General features: G+C 35.0%; 1 protein-coding gene across 3 annotated transcripts in view; it reads left to right on the top strand.

Annotated features, from left to right (window-relative positions):
* The window catches only part of LOC109533970 (protein timeless homolog), a 362,432-nt gene that overhangs the window by 250,149 nt on the left and 97,385 nt on the right, over nt 1-14,898 (top strand). For all 3 annotated transcript variants that reach the window (XM_048663569.1, XM_048663603.1, XM_048663631.1), the window contains exon 12: nt 13,772-13,810. In XM_048663569.1, coding sequence (XP_048519526.1) covers nt 13,772-13,810 — 39 coding nt within the window. The remainder of the gene's footprint in view (nt 1-13,771; nt 13,811-14,898) is intronic.

Genomic DNA, 14,898 nt, shown 5'->3' with positions numbered 1-14,898 from the left:
CATTGCCGCTGTGCCTTTTCATCAAAAAATTGTAGAAGAGAACTTTTTTGATATCAAAAATGTTCGTAATTTGAAGCAAAGATCGTAATTTTTCTTTTTGAATGCGTAAGTATTCCAATATGCTACCAATTAAACATGGAACCATTTCAAAATAATGCTTAACAACAAAGTTGAAATTCGATTTTCAACTGTTAATATCTTCTAGAAATTTTCGAGAAAAAAATTTCAATATTTTTCTCGTACTCCCCAAGGGAGCCTCTATCACCCCTTAAAAGGAATGACGCCAATTTTGAATCACCCTGTATAATAGTAATATTTAAAAAAATCAAAGTGTGGATGCGGTACCTCGAATATTGATTTTAATTTCGGATCAATATAAGAAATATCTACTCAAAGCCATCCGTAATATCGAATAATTTATTGAGTTTAGGATTTATCGTACTTTGCTATGATTATGTTGCGCGAAAGTTATCGCTTTGCTTATCTTCTAACACGAGTTGAGAACATTTCTCATTACATCCTATAGCCAATTATCTTTGTTTACTACCCGTACCCTTGTTAACATTGCAATAAAGGATAAGAGCCCATACACGATGGCCACTATCTTGCAATTAAGTCCCTTTGCTGTGTTAGAGCTGTCCGTCTCATATTAAATAATTAACCATGATGCTTTGTAGTTAAATGTTAATCTTAAATTCTATTTCAGAGCCAGATATAAATTAAATTAATTTCTAACAACTTTTAACAAATCGAATGTGTGCTTAAAGTATTTCAAACCAATAAATTATAGGTTTTAATGGTAAACTAAGGACACTCGATTCTTAAAAAAGTGGTTAAAAGGACTAGTACTAACCCTAAATATAATTTTCCCAGTAGGCATAAATCGATCAGAAATATATATTGTGCATTTCAGACACGTCTCATCCAAAAAACTCATCAGCATTCAAGGAAAGTACAAAAAGGAGACCCCAATCAGCAAGAAGCGGCAAGCTTTCACCCTTTGCCTTGGAGCTAATTGCGGTTGGATGTCGACTAAAATGTTGTGGATAATGATTCAACTGTGATTGACAGTTTAACTACCAAAATAGTGCTCTTTGGTGTAGAGGTTCACCTGTCCCCTATTTATCTAGAAAGTGCCGCTCTGTGGCATTTTTATGAGTCAGTCTTTAATTTAATGTAGTTAAAGGACATATAAAGATGTTGCTATTGTTTGAAAACTATCAAAACTTTTTCAGGGTTAATCTGGTCACCAGTCTAAGTTTTGAAGAAAAAGTTATTTTGAAGAAGAACTTATGATTCGTGTTATGTTTTTAATTCGAATAAAAAATGTTGTTCGATACGAGGGCAAACATCCGTTTTTCAAATTCCAGACGGATTGACACTTTTTGCCCTTCTATCGAAAACTACTATTAATCGTCTACTTTTACTTAACTACCCTGGTTTCTGGTGGTCTATAACTGGGCGGTCCACAACTGGAACATAATAAATATGTATGTCCATAATTGGTGTGTAGGTAGCAATAGAGATTTACGCTAATTTAGCTTAAAACGCACATAATAGGGGCGTGTACCTTATCCCTCATCACTTGCGATAACTAAATTGACTTGTTGTGGGGGATTCCAAAACGTGTGCGTCTACCTAAAACATTATGAACTACGACATATGAATTGCCTTGGTAGATTGGGTCAATCTCACTAGATTTTTGAAAAGTTTTACTGTTTTAACAAACTTTAACCTTCGCTTGCTAAATCAGTTGAGTTCAGACTGAGTTGAGTAAGTGACCATTAAGGCGCTGGAAACTGGACGTACAAGTGGTTTTTTAAAGTTTTTCACATATGTGTTATATTAAATCTGCTTTTGTGCAGTATAAAAGAACTACACAGTATGAGTTTGAATCGCTAAATTGTTCCAATACCAGAAAATTTGTTATCTACTAGTATTACACAATAATGATATCCTTGTAAAAATATATCCTGTAGATTTCTGCGAAATTCGTCGAGCTTTAAGAGCAAAACTTTCCAAACTAGGCCTGGGTAACACGGTGTTGAGTTGCGCTTTTGAGTTATTGCCGCTCTCTGAGTCAATGAGTTATAACTCATCCGTTAATTAGTTATAGTGCATTCAACAGCATTCAACATATTACTTAATAACAAAATCGAAATTCTATTTTCACCTGTGAATATCTTCTAGAAATTATTGAAAAAAAAACAATATTTTTCTCGTTTTCTCCAAGTGAGTCCCTATTACCCCTTAAAAGGAATGGCGCCGATTTTGAATCACCCTGTATATAGATATATTTGGATGACAATAAACTGATTTTTAATTCAACTCTAACGTTGCGCTTAACGAATTCCTGTGTTATTTGACAAGTTAAGTTGATATCATGAAATGCTTGAGCTCTGTTGAACCGCTATGGCTTTTGTAACAATATTTCTATGTGCTCGATGCTGCCAGAAGTTTCGGCTCCGAGAGGCAGTATGCATTGAAACTATTGCGATAACAAACATGCGGTGACACTGCACAAGTTTCCTGTTGATATGAGTCCCGCTTTGATGACAGTGAGCTAAAATATAAAAGCTAAACAGCTGGGTCATCCAAGATTCTAGCAAATCTGAAATTCATGTTTAGGTTTGATTATTAGGGGTTTTAGTCATTATATTACACTTTTTCCTTTTAGTGGTTAGTGTAGTACACGCATTGAGCTATTGCCTCATTTGATGGACGATTCGTCATCGAATTGAATGTAGAATCCTGAGTTCAAGTTTAGTAAAGGTCAATGATTTTGAATCATTTCACTGGAGCAATTTGTTTTGAAAAGTATTATTCTGAAAATTGAGAAAAAATTGAAAAGTTTCACTTTTTAAATGATTTTCTGACTGAAGATGCGCTCTACGAATTACACCATGTTAATCAAAATAAACTTATGTTCAACAAAATTTATTTAAAGCTAAAACACATACATTGATATTACTTGCTTATTAATGATTTCAGTAATACTCTTCATTTATGTATATGATATTGTAACTTATTTTTTGAAAAAATATAAGTAAACATTAGCTTTTGCGTTTTGAACTTTCGACGCCTGGATATGTTTCAATTAACATTTTATTAAACTAACTTATAATAATATAATAAGTTTAAAATTTTGGAAAATTTTGCCGCTTTCATTATTAGAATTTAAAATTTAATTTAATTTAGAAAAATCCTTTAGCATAATGCACTCATTTAAACTCTCATCAATGACTTATTTTGCATACAATTTTTCGTGTTGTTAACATAACTATCGTATACATGTGATGTTAATTCGAATTACATTCTGTATGTCCGAAACATTGGAATTATTATGATTGAAAATGAACTAACCGCCCTTGTTTCTTTGTTATCGATAGCAAATGCTACGATATCGGCATGGTTGGTTCATATATGCCAGTCTACTTTTAACGTAAAGAGCAGCAGCAAATTTATAAAAAACATCGTTGACATGTTTTTTGAATACCTAATACTTTAACGAAATGCCTACATCGTTTGGCGTCGTTATATATTTTGTATTGAAATGACTATGCGTTTTTTTTTCGACGTACATAAAAAAAAATCGCTAAGTATCTTAATTGCAGGTTTTGTTAATTTCATTGTTCTATTTCTAAAAGCGGAGGCACCTTTGAATAAAAGCTCTTCAAAGATTATAAATTAAATTAACTTTTATTAAGGAATCATTGCATTCATCAAAATAGGCAATAGATGCGGAAAATTTTTTCTCAAGTCATTTAAACTTGAAATTAAGTCAAATTATTCAAGTTCGAATTTCTAGGTGTAATTGAACCTTGTATTTAAATAATATTTCTACCGTGGCCTGAGAAAGAAAGGTAGACGTGTTAGGCAATATTAAATTTTTCGGAATACCTTGGAGAACAACATTAACCAATCCTTATAACTAGAGATCAGTATATCCAGGAGAACCACGCCTATTACTAATATCAAATCTTAATGTTACTAAAATAATGTCTGCATATTATAAATAATTACTGACATTATTTGAATAATGTGAATGCTCTTTTGTTAAAGTCAGGATTTGTCGATTAAACTGCGGTTCATGCATATTCCTATTAGGTATATTTTATTGTGTCTCCTTTTAAATAAAGTTTGAGTTTTCACTACCAACCAAACATTTGTCGCTGATTTCAGTAAATGTGGTTTATATAAAAACTTTTCTTATCTGTTGCTTGCTAAATTGTTCTAAACAGGATCTTACTGAATGCCAGCATTCTAAAAGAAAAACTATGATTGTGTTCTTGGCAGTGATAAATTTGGGCTGAATGTACTGTCTGAAATCCGCCCCTATCTCGGGAAATTAACCTCTTAAAAGTTCTTATAGAAACACTGACTTTCCATAAGCACTTTTTATAATAATTATACCCAATGGCTTGAAAGGAGTTGAATAATTTCCGTTGATGTATTATGTGATGTTGATCCAACTTGAAGATGTCTTTTAAACGAGCCCACATTTTAATTATTTTAACAACCACACAGGAATTTGAAAGACCTTTTCCAAAATATTTTATATATTACATGTATATGAAAATAGCAGCTAAAGCGAATATATGCATTATACGTAGAATGCACTTGAAATAAATTAGTTCCCCTCAAAACTGAAATATAACGAGTATTCCTACTATACCTATGCACGGTTGGAACGCGCTTTTACAAAATCGAATCAAGGCGGGAAATTGACTGGCATTCACGTCAAGTATAACATTTTCCGGTCCCATTTATATCTTTTCGTCTTGCAGTGCTTTCCGACATTTGGTTTTTAGAACCTCTTTATACTTTTTCATCACAATACGGGGGCTTTTTGCTCTTTGGAGAGGAAAATATAATTTTCGACTTAAAGATTGCCGCGTTGTAAGTTAGACTATGTATTTTTGAGGAAAATGTAGGAGCAAATTTTAACTTGTGTTTTATACTGTATTATTATATATATTATATATTATCATATTAACATGATTACACTCTTGTCTATTATTTTAACCAAAACGTTAGCAGGGTGATTGCTCCTTCGAGTTCCGCAATAAAATCTTTAAAGTGAAACGTGAAATATCTGAAGTGCTTTTCAAGTTTTTCTACAATTAAATTAGGTAAATATGTACGTGTTGCCCAGTTTTTATTGTCTAGCTTTGTTGTTTACCTAATAGTAGTATAATATGTTTTATAGCCAATAATATAAGCGAAGCGCCACATACAAGCTGTACATTGTTTATTGTATATGGGCCATTGAACACTTTTATTGTATATGCGCAATGATACTAATCGTAAGAACTAAAATTGGTAGATACTTTATTTTCAGAAATTCTTGGTCAAATTGCTCTCAATCACAATCATTTTGCATTCTTGTAAATGATTTTTGAAATACTAGTTAATAAACAACAACTAATTAAAAAACGTTTAAGGTTTTCAATGTGATTTTTTAGGGATTTTAAGCCTCTAGCGGGCGCGCCTTTAAAAATCTCACGAACGGACGCGCCGCGGCTATTGCACCGCAAATGCTTTTCTTTAACAAAAACGTCATTTGCTACTTTAATATGTATTTAATAAGTGAAATTAAAACAAGTAACCCAAAATAAATGCAATTCTACAAATAATACTTGAAAAAATCCTAACAAAATTTAAAAAAATAAGTAAAAAATCTGAAAATAAAAATCTAAAGTACCTATCATTGTTTTTTTCCAATAAACAATTAATAATGTTTGTTTTGTTTGCGTGGTTCAAATTCTGCTTGTCCTTCATCTGCTTATTGTTCAGAATCACTGCTATAAACGTTACTTTCAGCAACTCCTAGCTTCTGGTCTGAATCGCTGTCAAAATTGTCATCAATTACGTTACTTCTCTTCACGTGAATGTTTTATTGTAGATCTTCTTCTTCTCCTTATCTTCTAATTGTCTCACCATCTGTTGCAACAATTTTTCGAATTCGTCCGGACTCATTTTTTTCCGCCCTATGCACAAATTAAAAAATCTGTAAAAAAGTGTTTAATTAAAACGACATACATCTACAATACGTTAACATAAAGAATCAAACACTGGACAAGAATAACTGGAACTAATAGTCTAGAGAAAACATCTAGCTTTGAAAAGTATTCATAAATTTTGTAGCAAATTAAAAAAAAATAGATCAATACATTAAACGTGGATAGTTCAACTTTATATGAAGTTTAAAATGAACAAGGCGGTCTATGTGTAAAAGTATCCGAGTACATGCCTTAATTGTCAGCTCCTGATTCCAGAGCCAAATAGTATTTTCGAAACCGTAGGTTTTTCTTCCCGTGTGAGGTTGCTTGTCCTCCATCGGAAAAATCAAATACTCGAGGCGGACCAACACTAGTACAGGACACGACGAATCTCCATGTTAATAGCGGTACTCCGACAGCGTCTGACCCAGAGTGCGCGGCTGATCATTAACTTAGGAAAGCAACGGGCAACTACCTAGTTGTACACTTCCCCTGGATACTTATTATGGCTGAAAACAAAGTACACGGGCCTCAGTCTCGGCCACCCGAGACACACGAGAGGGTGCGAAGGATCGCACGGTCAGCCGGTTTCCTAAAAGTCAAAACACAAAGAAAGATAGGCACATGGAATGTCCGAAGCATGTTTCAGGCAGGAAAGTCGGCATATACAATCAAGCAAATGAGACGACTTAAAATGGACGTGCTGGGAGTCAGCAAAGTGTCATGGTCGGGATCTGCAAAATGCAGGGTAGAGATCTACTGTGGAGACGACAGCCCGCAGCAAACGCCGTCGCCATAGTAGTCAACAAGGAGGTCGATGGATATGTGCTTGGCTTCCTAGCCGTGTTCTAACTTTCCTAACCTGTAAAGTGAATGTAATCCAATGCTACGCACCAACATCGGGAAGTAGCGAAGAATAACTGGACAAAATCTATATGGATATCAGAGAGATTCTAAAACACACTTTATTAGAATCGAAGAAGAGGATTAAAGAGGCCAAAGAGACTTGGTTGACAGGAAGAGGCGCATAAATCGAATAGGTAGAACGCCAGCAGGACTTATTCAACGTACACAAGAAGATCAAGGAAGCGGCTGACATGTATAGATCAACAAACGCAGGAATCACAACGAATAGCGAAGGAGTTGCATTACTGATTACCGAGCAAAAATTGAAGCCCTGGAAAGAATATGTGAAAGCTTTACTCGACGATGAAAACCGAGGCAATCGAGATAAGACGCGAGTCGAGAGAGGACCATATATTACTTCGGGAGAAGTTGCAAGCGCAATTGGTAAACTGAAAGATTGATGGAATAAAGCAGCAGGATCAGACCAAATTCGGCCAGATCGGCTCAAACTCATTGAAGAACACCACATGGATATTGGAACTGAGCTATTGAACCACATTTATGAAACCGGTGATATTCCAAAGGAGTGGTTGTTATCGACATTCATCCCCATCTGACAGAAATCTACGTCTAAGAATTGTGAAGATACAGATCTATCAGCTGATGAGCCACATGTTTAAGGCATTTCTAAAAGATATTCATGCACGTAAATATCAAAAACTAGAAGAACACATAGACGACACACAGTTTGGGTTTAGGAATGGACTGCAAACAAGAGAAGCACTATTCAGTCTCAATGTTCTGGTCCAAAGACCCCGCGGAGTAAACTGCGACGTCTTTGCCTGATTTCTTGACTTCAAGAAGGCCTTTGATAGGGTCAATCACAGCCAGACACGCTCCGTCAATCTGGACTGGACGACAAATATCTCCGAATAATTTACAATCTGTACTGGAGGCAAAGAGCAGACGTGCGGGTGGAAGATACCCTCTCTGAGGACTTCGATGTGCGCCAGAGGGTTCGACAGGAATGTGTGCTATCTACGCTCCTCTTCAATGTGTATTCGGAACGACTGTTCAGGGAAGCCTTGGAGGATGCGGAGGACGTCATTTCACTTAATGGAACGCGTAAAAACAAGTTACCAGTTCTGGTTGCAGAGAAGGCAGAGGGACTTCGTAGACTGGTTGCCAGAGTAACACCAACATGCGCCTGAACACGAATGAGACAAAGGTCATGATTGTTAGCAAATTGAACGTGAGTGGTCAATTTTGCTCCGAAGGATCTAGGCTACAAGCTGTTGCCTCGGTCGACTACCTGGGCACGTCTCTTAATAGCGAATGGAACCAGTTGAGAGAAATTAATATCAGAATTGAGAAAAAGGGAACCGTCATAAAGAACGTACAACGTATTTAACGTCATAAAGAACATAATATTTAGCATGAAGTCTTCAGGTCCGTGGTCCTGCCGACGCATGTTGAGAATGTCATCAGTAGACCTATTTCGAGCAGCAGTAAATAAAGTCAGATGTGCCAGAATAATCGCCAACGTTCACACGAGAATACGACAGATGAAGAAGAAGGAGAAGGTTTTTGTTAAAATGATAACCTTTTCCGGTAATGTCTGGGCTATTGTTGGATATACATGGTTTATCCAAATATTCTACCGGCTACATTAAATGGACCAATTTATCGGTATTTGTTGCCTAGGCCTCCTCCCTCCTTAACCCGAATGAGATATTGTGAATGTCACTGATGTTTTACTGAATGTATTATGTTTAATAGTAATGTCTTTGACTGTTTCGAAATTTCACTTCCTTTAACAGCAGATTAAGGTATTCTTCCTGATGGAAAAAAGAAAATATACGTAAAACTTTGCATTGTTGCTCGGTGGAAGTGGTCGTGCTTGTTTTTATCAAACTCAAAACGATTTTATTCGATGCCTATAAGTATTTCCTTTACTATGACTTCAGAACTCTATTTTTCAGTTACAGCAAGTTTCACTATTTTCAACAACATTCATATTTATATTATATTAAATTATATACCGTTTACTTTATTTACAGCGCCTGCATTAAACTTTTTGATACCCACAATCATTTGTTAGTTATTAAGGTTAAAAGCTAACTTTTATAAAAGTGGGTCATGGCATGTGATTAACTCCCCACGGGTAACCTTAAGCTTTTTGACTAATGTGAAAGTTTATTGGTCTTTGACTCACCGATAAGCAGCGGAAGAAACTGAAATAGCTCTGGTAGCCTAGAAACAATATACGTCGGCTGCTACATTATTTTCTCGTGTTGGGTTTGAACTGCATAAAGTAGAACATTTGCAGTTGTAATTCCGCATGCAAAGCTGCTCGAGAAGGGTTGCCTCATGGAGCTTTCACAAACATTAAAGTACTTATTTAAAATATGTTTTATTTTGATATAGCTGATATGTAATCTATGGGATTTATGTTGTTCGTTAATTTTTGTTGGATCCCGAGTTTCCACAACGCGTTATTTAATCGCGGATGCATATATCTGGCACCACTTTTTGCAATTTTTCTGAATTAATACCAAGCCAGCTTGAACTTTTATATGCACCATTTAATTATTTTCTTTGAACTTTCAGTTGAACGAAATTTATTTGGGAATACCATGAAAATACGTTCTCTAAGTAATATTATAAGATCCGTTTCTTGACAAGACAGAAATACAATAAGACAGATAAAAGCCACTTCGAGCGCTCAGTTTCCTTTATAAGTCCAAGACATACCACTATAAATCTTGACCTTTTAGGGGAACACAGAAGTTTGTCATAATTTTTCCCGTAGTTTCGCACCCGTGCCTCGAATATGTGTGCAACATTTTCTATAAAGTATTTTGATTTATATCCTTCTTCTTTATTTCGTATACTTTCAGTTACATTTTTTAGAAGAGAAATTTCCGAATGCCGATTTTATTGCAAGTGATGGCGACATTCGGTTCGCATGGGAGAAGAGGATAATTGAGTGCGACATAGTGTTGGCAGACAGATATTGGCAGCAGAAACAGTAAATTGCGACTGATCAATATTGGTAAAAAATCTGTATTGTTTCTCGACATAACACTAGTAGAAATTGACAAAATATTATTTTAATTTTATTTATCAGCATTTAGCTATATGGACAGATATGAAATTGTTAAAACCTGCAACACTAAAACACCAGCTTCTTGAGTTTTCTGTGAACAGAAAAAGTACCTTCTAACTCAAACCAAATATTCGTTTTAATTGAAACTATTTGAAAAATTGTTACATTCATATTTTCATTGGGGGTCCCTAAAAATTAATCTAAATCATATCTTAAATTATGTCTTACGTATATGACTTTGAGCCAGGAACATGTATTTAAAATGCTTGACTGGCATGGAAAAGGATAAATACCGACGGAGGACGTCTAAGGCACTTGCGATATGCGGACGATATTGTGATCATTGCGAACAGAGTTGAAGAGCCTAAAAGCATGCTTGAAGAACTCAGTCTGGCTTCACTGGAAATTGGACTCGAAATGAACAAAAGCGAGGGTCGTCAGAACAGCGGACATTCAAGTAACAGTTAACCACTATCCCCTGGAAACGGTCTCTGAATATATTTAGGTCGGCCACAAACTTCAGTTTGGATAATGAAACCAAGCTTTCGAAATATCAAGAAGAATAGGCCTCTCCTGAATAACTTTTGGAAAACTAGGATTCAGCTTGAAATCTTGTAAACCTAAAAAGACAACGGATTAAATGGATATGGGCTGGGAATACAGCTAGGCAGGTTGGCCAAAGGTGGACACACAGAGTCTTTAGTTAGAGCTCAAAAGAGGTAAAACGGAGCATTGATAGTCTCAGGGGCGATAGCGGGTCGACATCCGGTGCTTCGCGGCAGAGACTAGATCGAGACTGCTTGGGATAGAGGAGCATGGAAAATGTTGGAAGAATCCTTTATCAAGGAGTGGATATACACCGGCTGAGGAGAAGAGAAGATGACGTTGAACCTCGATATCGTCTAAGAGCTGATCCTTGTCTGATGGACTCGATCCTTCGAGATAAACAGTTTACTATTTTTGGGATCTTCACAAAGTAGATGCTATGTTTATGTGCAATAATTACACTATTATAATACTTCAATATAGTCACTTCCTTTCTTAAACTTTCTTTGATACAGACTGATACAGTAACGGAATAATATTGTTTTTCAAACATTTTTATAAAAGTGGTTGTAAGTTGCGCCCCTAAAAAATCATTATGGAACAGTCTGTAATTAAATCCCCAATTTGCTTAGGGCGGTGGGAACTGGTTTATTTCAGCTTGATACAATTAAATGCAGAGACTGAAAACAGCGCTGTGTTGAAGATATGAAATATACAGGGCATTAATGAACGAATTACTCCAGATGGGATTTCTAATAAAGCAAAATGAAATTTATAATGAAGCAGTCAACCGCAAGTAAATTGAAATTGGCCTCGTAACTTCTAATTTGCACTGTTATTAGATGTTCTCCCTGCAGACCACGTTTTACCGTCTTGTTTGAGCATGTACAATACTATGTACCCGTCACCCCAAATTGTTAAGCGAACTTGCTTGGACTCGGCTTAAAACAGCTGATAAAATTAAAAGAGTATTTGTAACCCCGAGACGATTGGGTACTGTTTCTGTCTGACGTAGGTGACCTAGTTTACGCCCCTAATTTTGTCTTACTATTCAATAATTATGCTTAGAAAAAAAAACATACAATTAGCAGAATAGCTTATTCTTAAATCGCCGATCGTTCATTTAATTTATTTATCCTTATTTAACGAGCTTTTACAATATACCACATCCACTGCACCACTATCACCTTACATGAGCAGGAATTCCTCTACACCCAACCCTTCTTTAGGTCAAGCATTTCAACACTTATAGGCCAGGCGAATTACAACGAAATCTTTCAAATATGGTTCTAACGTGACGTAACTTAGATAACTATTGGAATCTTAAACTTAAAAACTTAAAATAAAATATTCTACAATCAAAAACAAAACATTTACTTAAAAAATAAATAAACTGATAATAAATTAGAGTGATTAAACAAAATATACGGTTTATATACAAAAATGTTTAAAAATCTCATTTTTATTTCAAAATGAATTCACATTTAAGAATAACATTTTTTGCAGATGCTTTTTACTGATTCTAGTTCTTCGCGCGTTTATGATAGCACCCGCTTAAGAAAAGAATCTATCGCATTTCGCTTCCGAATAACATTAAATAATACACAAAAACAACAAACAGAAATACGTGTTTGACACGCCTGGACGAAGTATTACTCGAGTTAATTTTGGTACCACCAAAAACTAATTTAAAAAATATGTCGACCTTACAACGTTTATTACTATTAAAATAAATTTCATTTCATATCTGACTGAACTTATATTTAAAAATGGCCAGCTTCCTTAAATGCAGGTGCGTATTCTGCTTAAAATGTTTGTTATTTTGCATTTCAAATGTGATGGAATTTATGTCTTGGACTCTTAGTTTGCTCATAGCTCTTATGCAAGTGTACATTCTGCTTAGTTTGCAGGTTATGGGCATATAGCTCCAGAGCTAAGTTTCTTGAAAAAATTTTCTTTTTTTAAGATTTATTACAGAGTGTCAGTAAACTAAATACTTATATACTAAAAATCCTGAATTATATATTTGCAGCAACTAAACAAATTTTAGTTGGTTCCTGGAGAACTGAACAGTAATTCTTATAAACGAAAAGTGATACACAATTATCAAGGCAACGCGCAACTCCATACAACATATTTTCCGTTGACAAATGGTTACTGAACCTACTGCAACTGGATAGAGGGTTCGACGGTGTGCGAGGTGCGCACCGTTGTTTCGGTTTTAAGAGACCGTTCCAAAAAAAAACGGGTTAAATCGGCTAGCTGTAACTACGGTTTCACGTTACACGTTTGAAACATTGTTATTTAAGCGGCTACGTTAAATACCGACCATCCCTATTACCTAGACGATCTCACTTTTTGCTGGTTGACCAAATGTTACGGTTCGCAGTGCTTCCAATTTGGTAGTTAAATTTGCGAATAATGTTGGTAGCCCTTGTAACAATGTGATATAGTATTTGGAAATTGAATCAAAAAGTGCTTGGAGAAGTTGTTTTGAAAATTGGTTGTTTATTTCACTGATATCAGCGATAGTCAAATTTAATTATAATTATTCCAACGAACTATTATCTGTAGCACTGGTACTAAGTAAATATGAAAATTTGTTAATTGAATCCATTCAATTATTAATTTGGCTAAAATGTTAACGATGTTTCAAAATGCGCCTCATTTGCACCAGTACTTAATATTATATTACTCGAAATATCGAAATATAATTTTCTCAATATTTAGAATGCATTTGTGTTCCATTATTAATAGGGAAATTTAAAATTATATACCCATGTTAGGAAAATCCTTAATTTCAGAAAAGCGCTCAAACTGAAAAGACCTGTAGGTGTTTGAATTAATTATTTGAATTAACCACCGCTGAGAATATAAATGTGATTCATCAAAATTATTCCAATTTGAAATAAAGGAAGGAGATGGCTGTTTAAAAGAGGTATAATAACTTTCAGCCGCCGGGAAATGCGTACAATTTTAAATGGAAAAATAATTATTCAGGACCGCCTGAAAATTATTATTAAATAAAATTTTGGCTTATATGTATATGAAACATTTTATGTGTGTGTTAATTAATTAATTTAACGGATTTGGAGTCATTTACAGCAACTACATTTTTTAAGTGTATATCTGGTTCACAAAGACTAACGCAGTGTACTCTTTTTAATGAATAATTATGAAAGATGCTCAGTTGCAATTGTAAAACAATTTTTTCATCCATTAGAAATTGCAAATATTCATTGCTAATTCCTTTGTTTCGTTTTTACAGAGAACATGAAAATACAGGACTTGGTGGAATCGGAACAAGGTAAGTGAGCATGTACAACCTTACGTATTTAGATACTCGAATAAGTTGATGTAAGCAAATAAGATGATTTAACATCAGCACATTTTGTCGCATAAGACACTCAGATATCGATGGGAATTTGTCTATTTATGATAAGATTGCGGAGAATGTGTTTGGTTCATTTCTGGAACTCCTAAATATAGGTTTTGATCCACGACAAAGTAATTTTCAGGTTTAGCTAAATCATGCTCTTCACTTTTGTCTTTAATGTGTGATTCCTAGAATTTAACAACGTACTTTACAATTGCTGTTCGCTAAAATTAAATTTGCCATCATGCAAATACTTTTTATTATTTTCATGCTGTCCCTATTTGTCCTCATCACTAAAACCCAGAGCTGGAAGCTGGATGGCTCGCACTTAACATGGGTCAAATTTAGTTTGATGTGATTATTTGCGTAGTACAACATTAGCTTCTAGAGAATTTCCGAAGACATAATAGACATAATTTTTTGGTACGGTTATTCAATAGCTGGTGAGCCAGAGCGCTCACTTCAATGAATTAGATTCGTGCTTTTCTTTATGTGCTGTATACTCTCTGAGCAACTATTTTGTAACTGACACAAATAGCTGCACAGGATGGCTTCTGGCAGTTGCTTGCCCTCGATAGTAGCAATCCTCAGTGTACTAATTTCCTATTTTTTTATTAGGCCTTGTTTGGAAAATGCCATATGGCAAAGCAATGATTCTCTCTCTTTGCTCTTTGTGCGATTTTAAGAACACGACAACCCGAGGAATCTTCCAATTAATCGAAGCCTGTCTTTGTTATTTTTCAATTGATGCTCATCGGCCAGATTATAAACAGAGGAAAACAGAGTGAACATGTTGTTTTCTTAAAATCTTATTCTCCAAATTTTGGTACCAACTATTTTTGAAATTTTTTCGTTGGGTAGCCTTTGATGAGCTACTTGGTAAAGTATATTGATTGATGTTTAATTTCCATGTTGTTCTGGTGCTGTGTTTTATGTTGGACTATTACAGAAACTGCCACGATTTTTCTCTTCGCTTTTTCGAAAGGGCGCTAGGAGTTCTTGCATGCATCGGTCATTTT

Source organism: Dendroctonus ponderosae, unplaced genomic scaffold, assembly GCF_020466585.1.
Source record: "Dendroctonus ponderosae isolate FM_Combo_2020 unplaced genomic scaffold, Dpon_F_20191213v2 Dpon_F_20191213_1, whole genome shotgun sequence".
NCBI classification, from domain to species: domain Eukaryota; kingdom Metazoa; phylum Arthropoda; class Insecta; order Coleoptera; family Curculionidae; genus Dendroctonus; species Dendroctonus ponderosae.
Note: the sequence above shows the minus strand (reverse complement) of the source record. Positions and strands in the feature narration are given on the sequence as shown.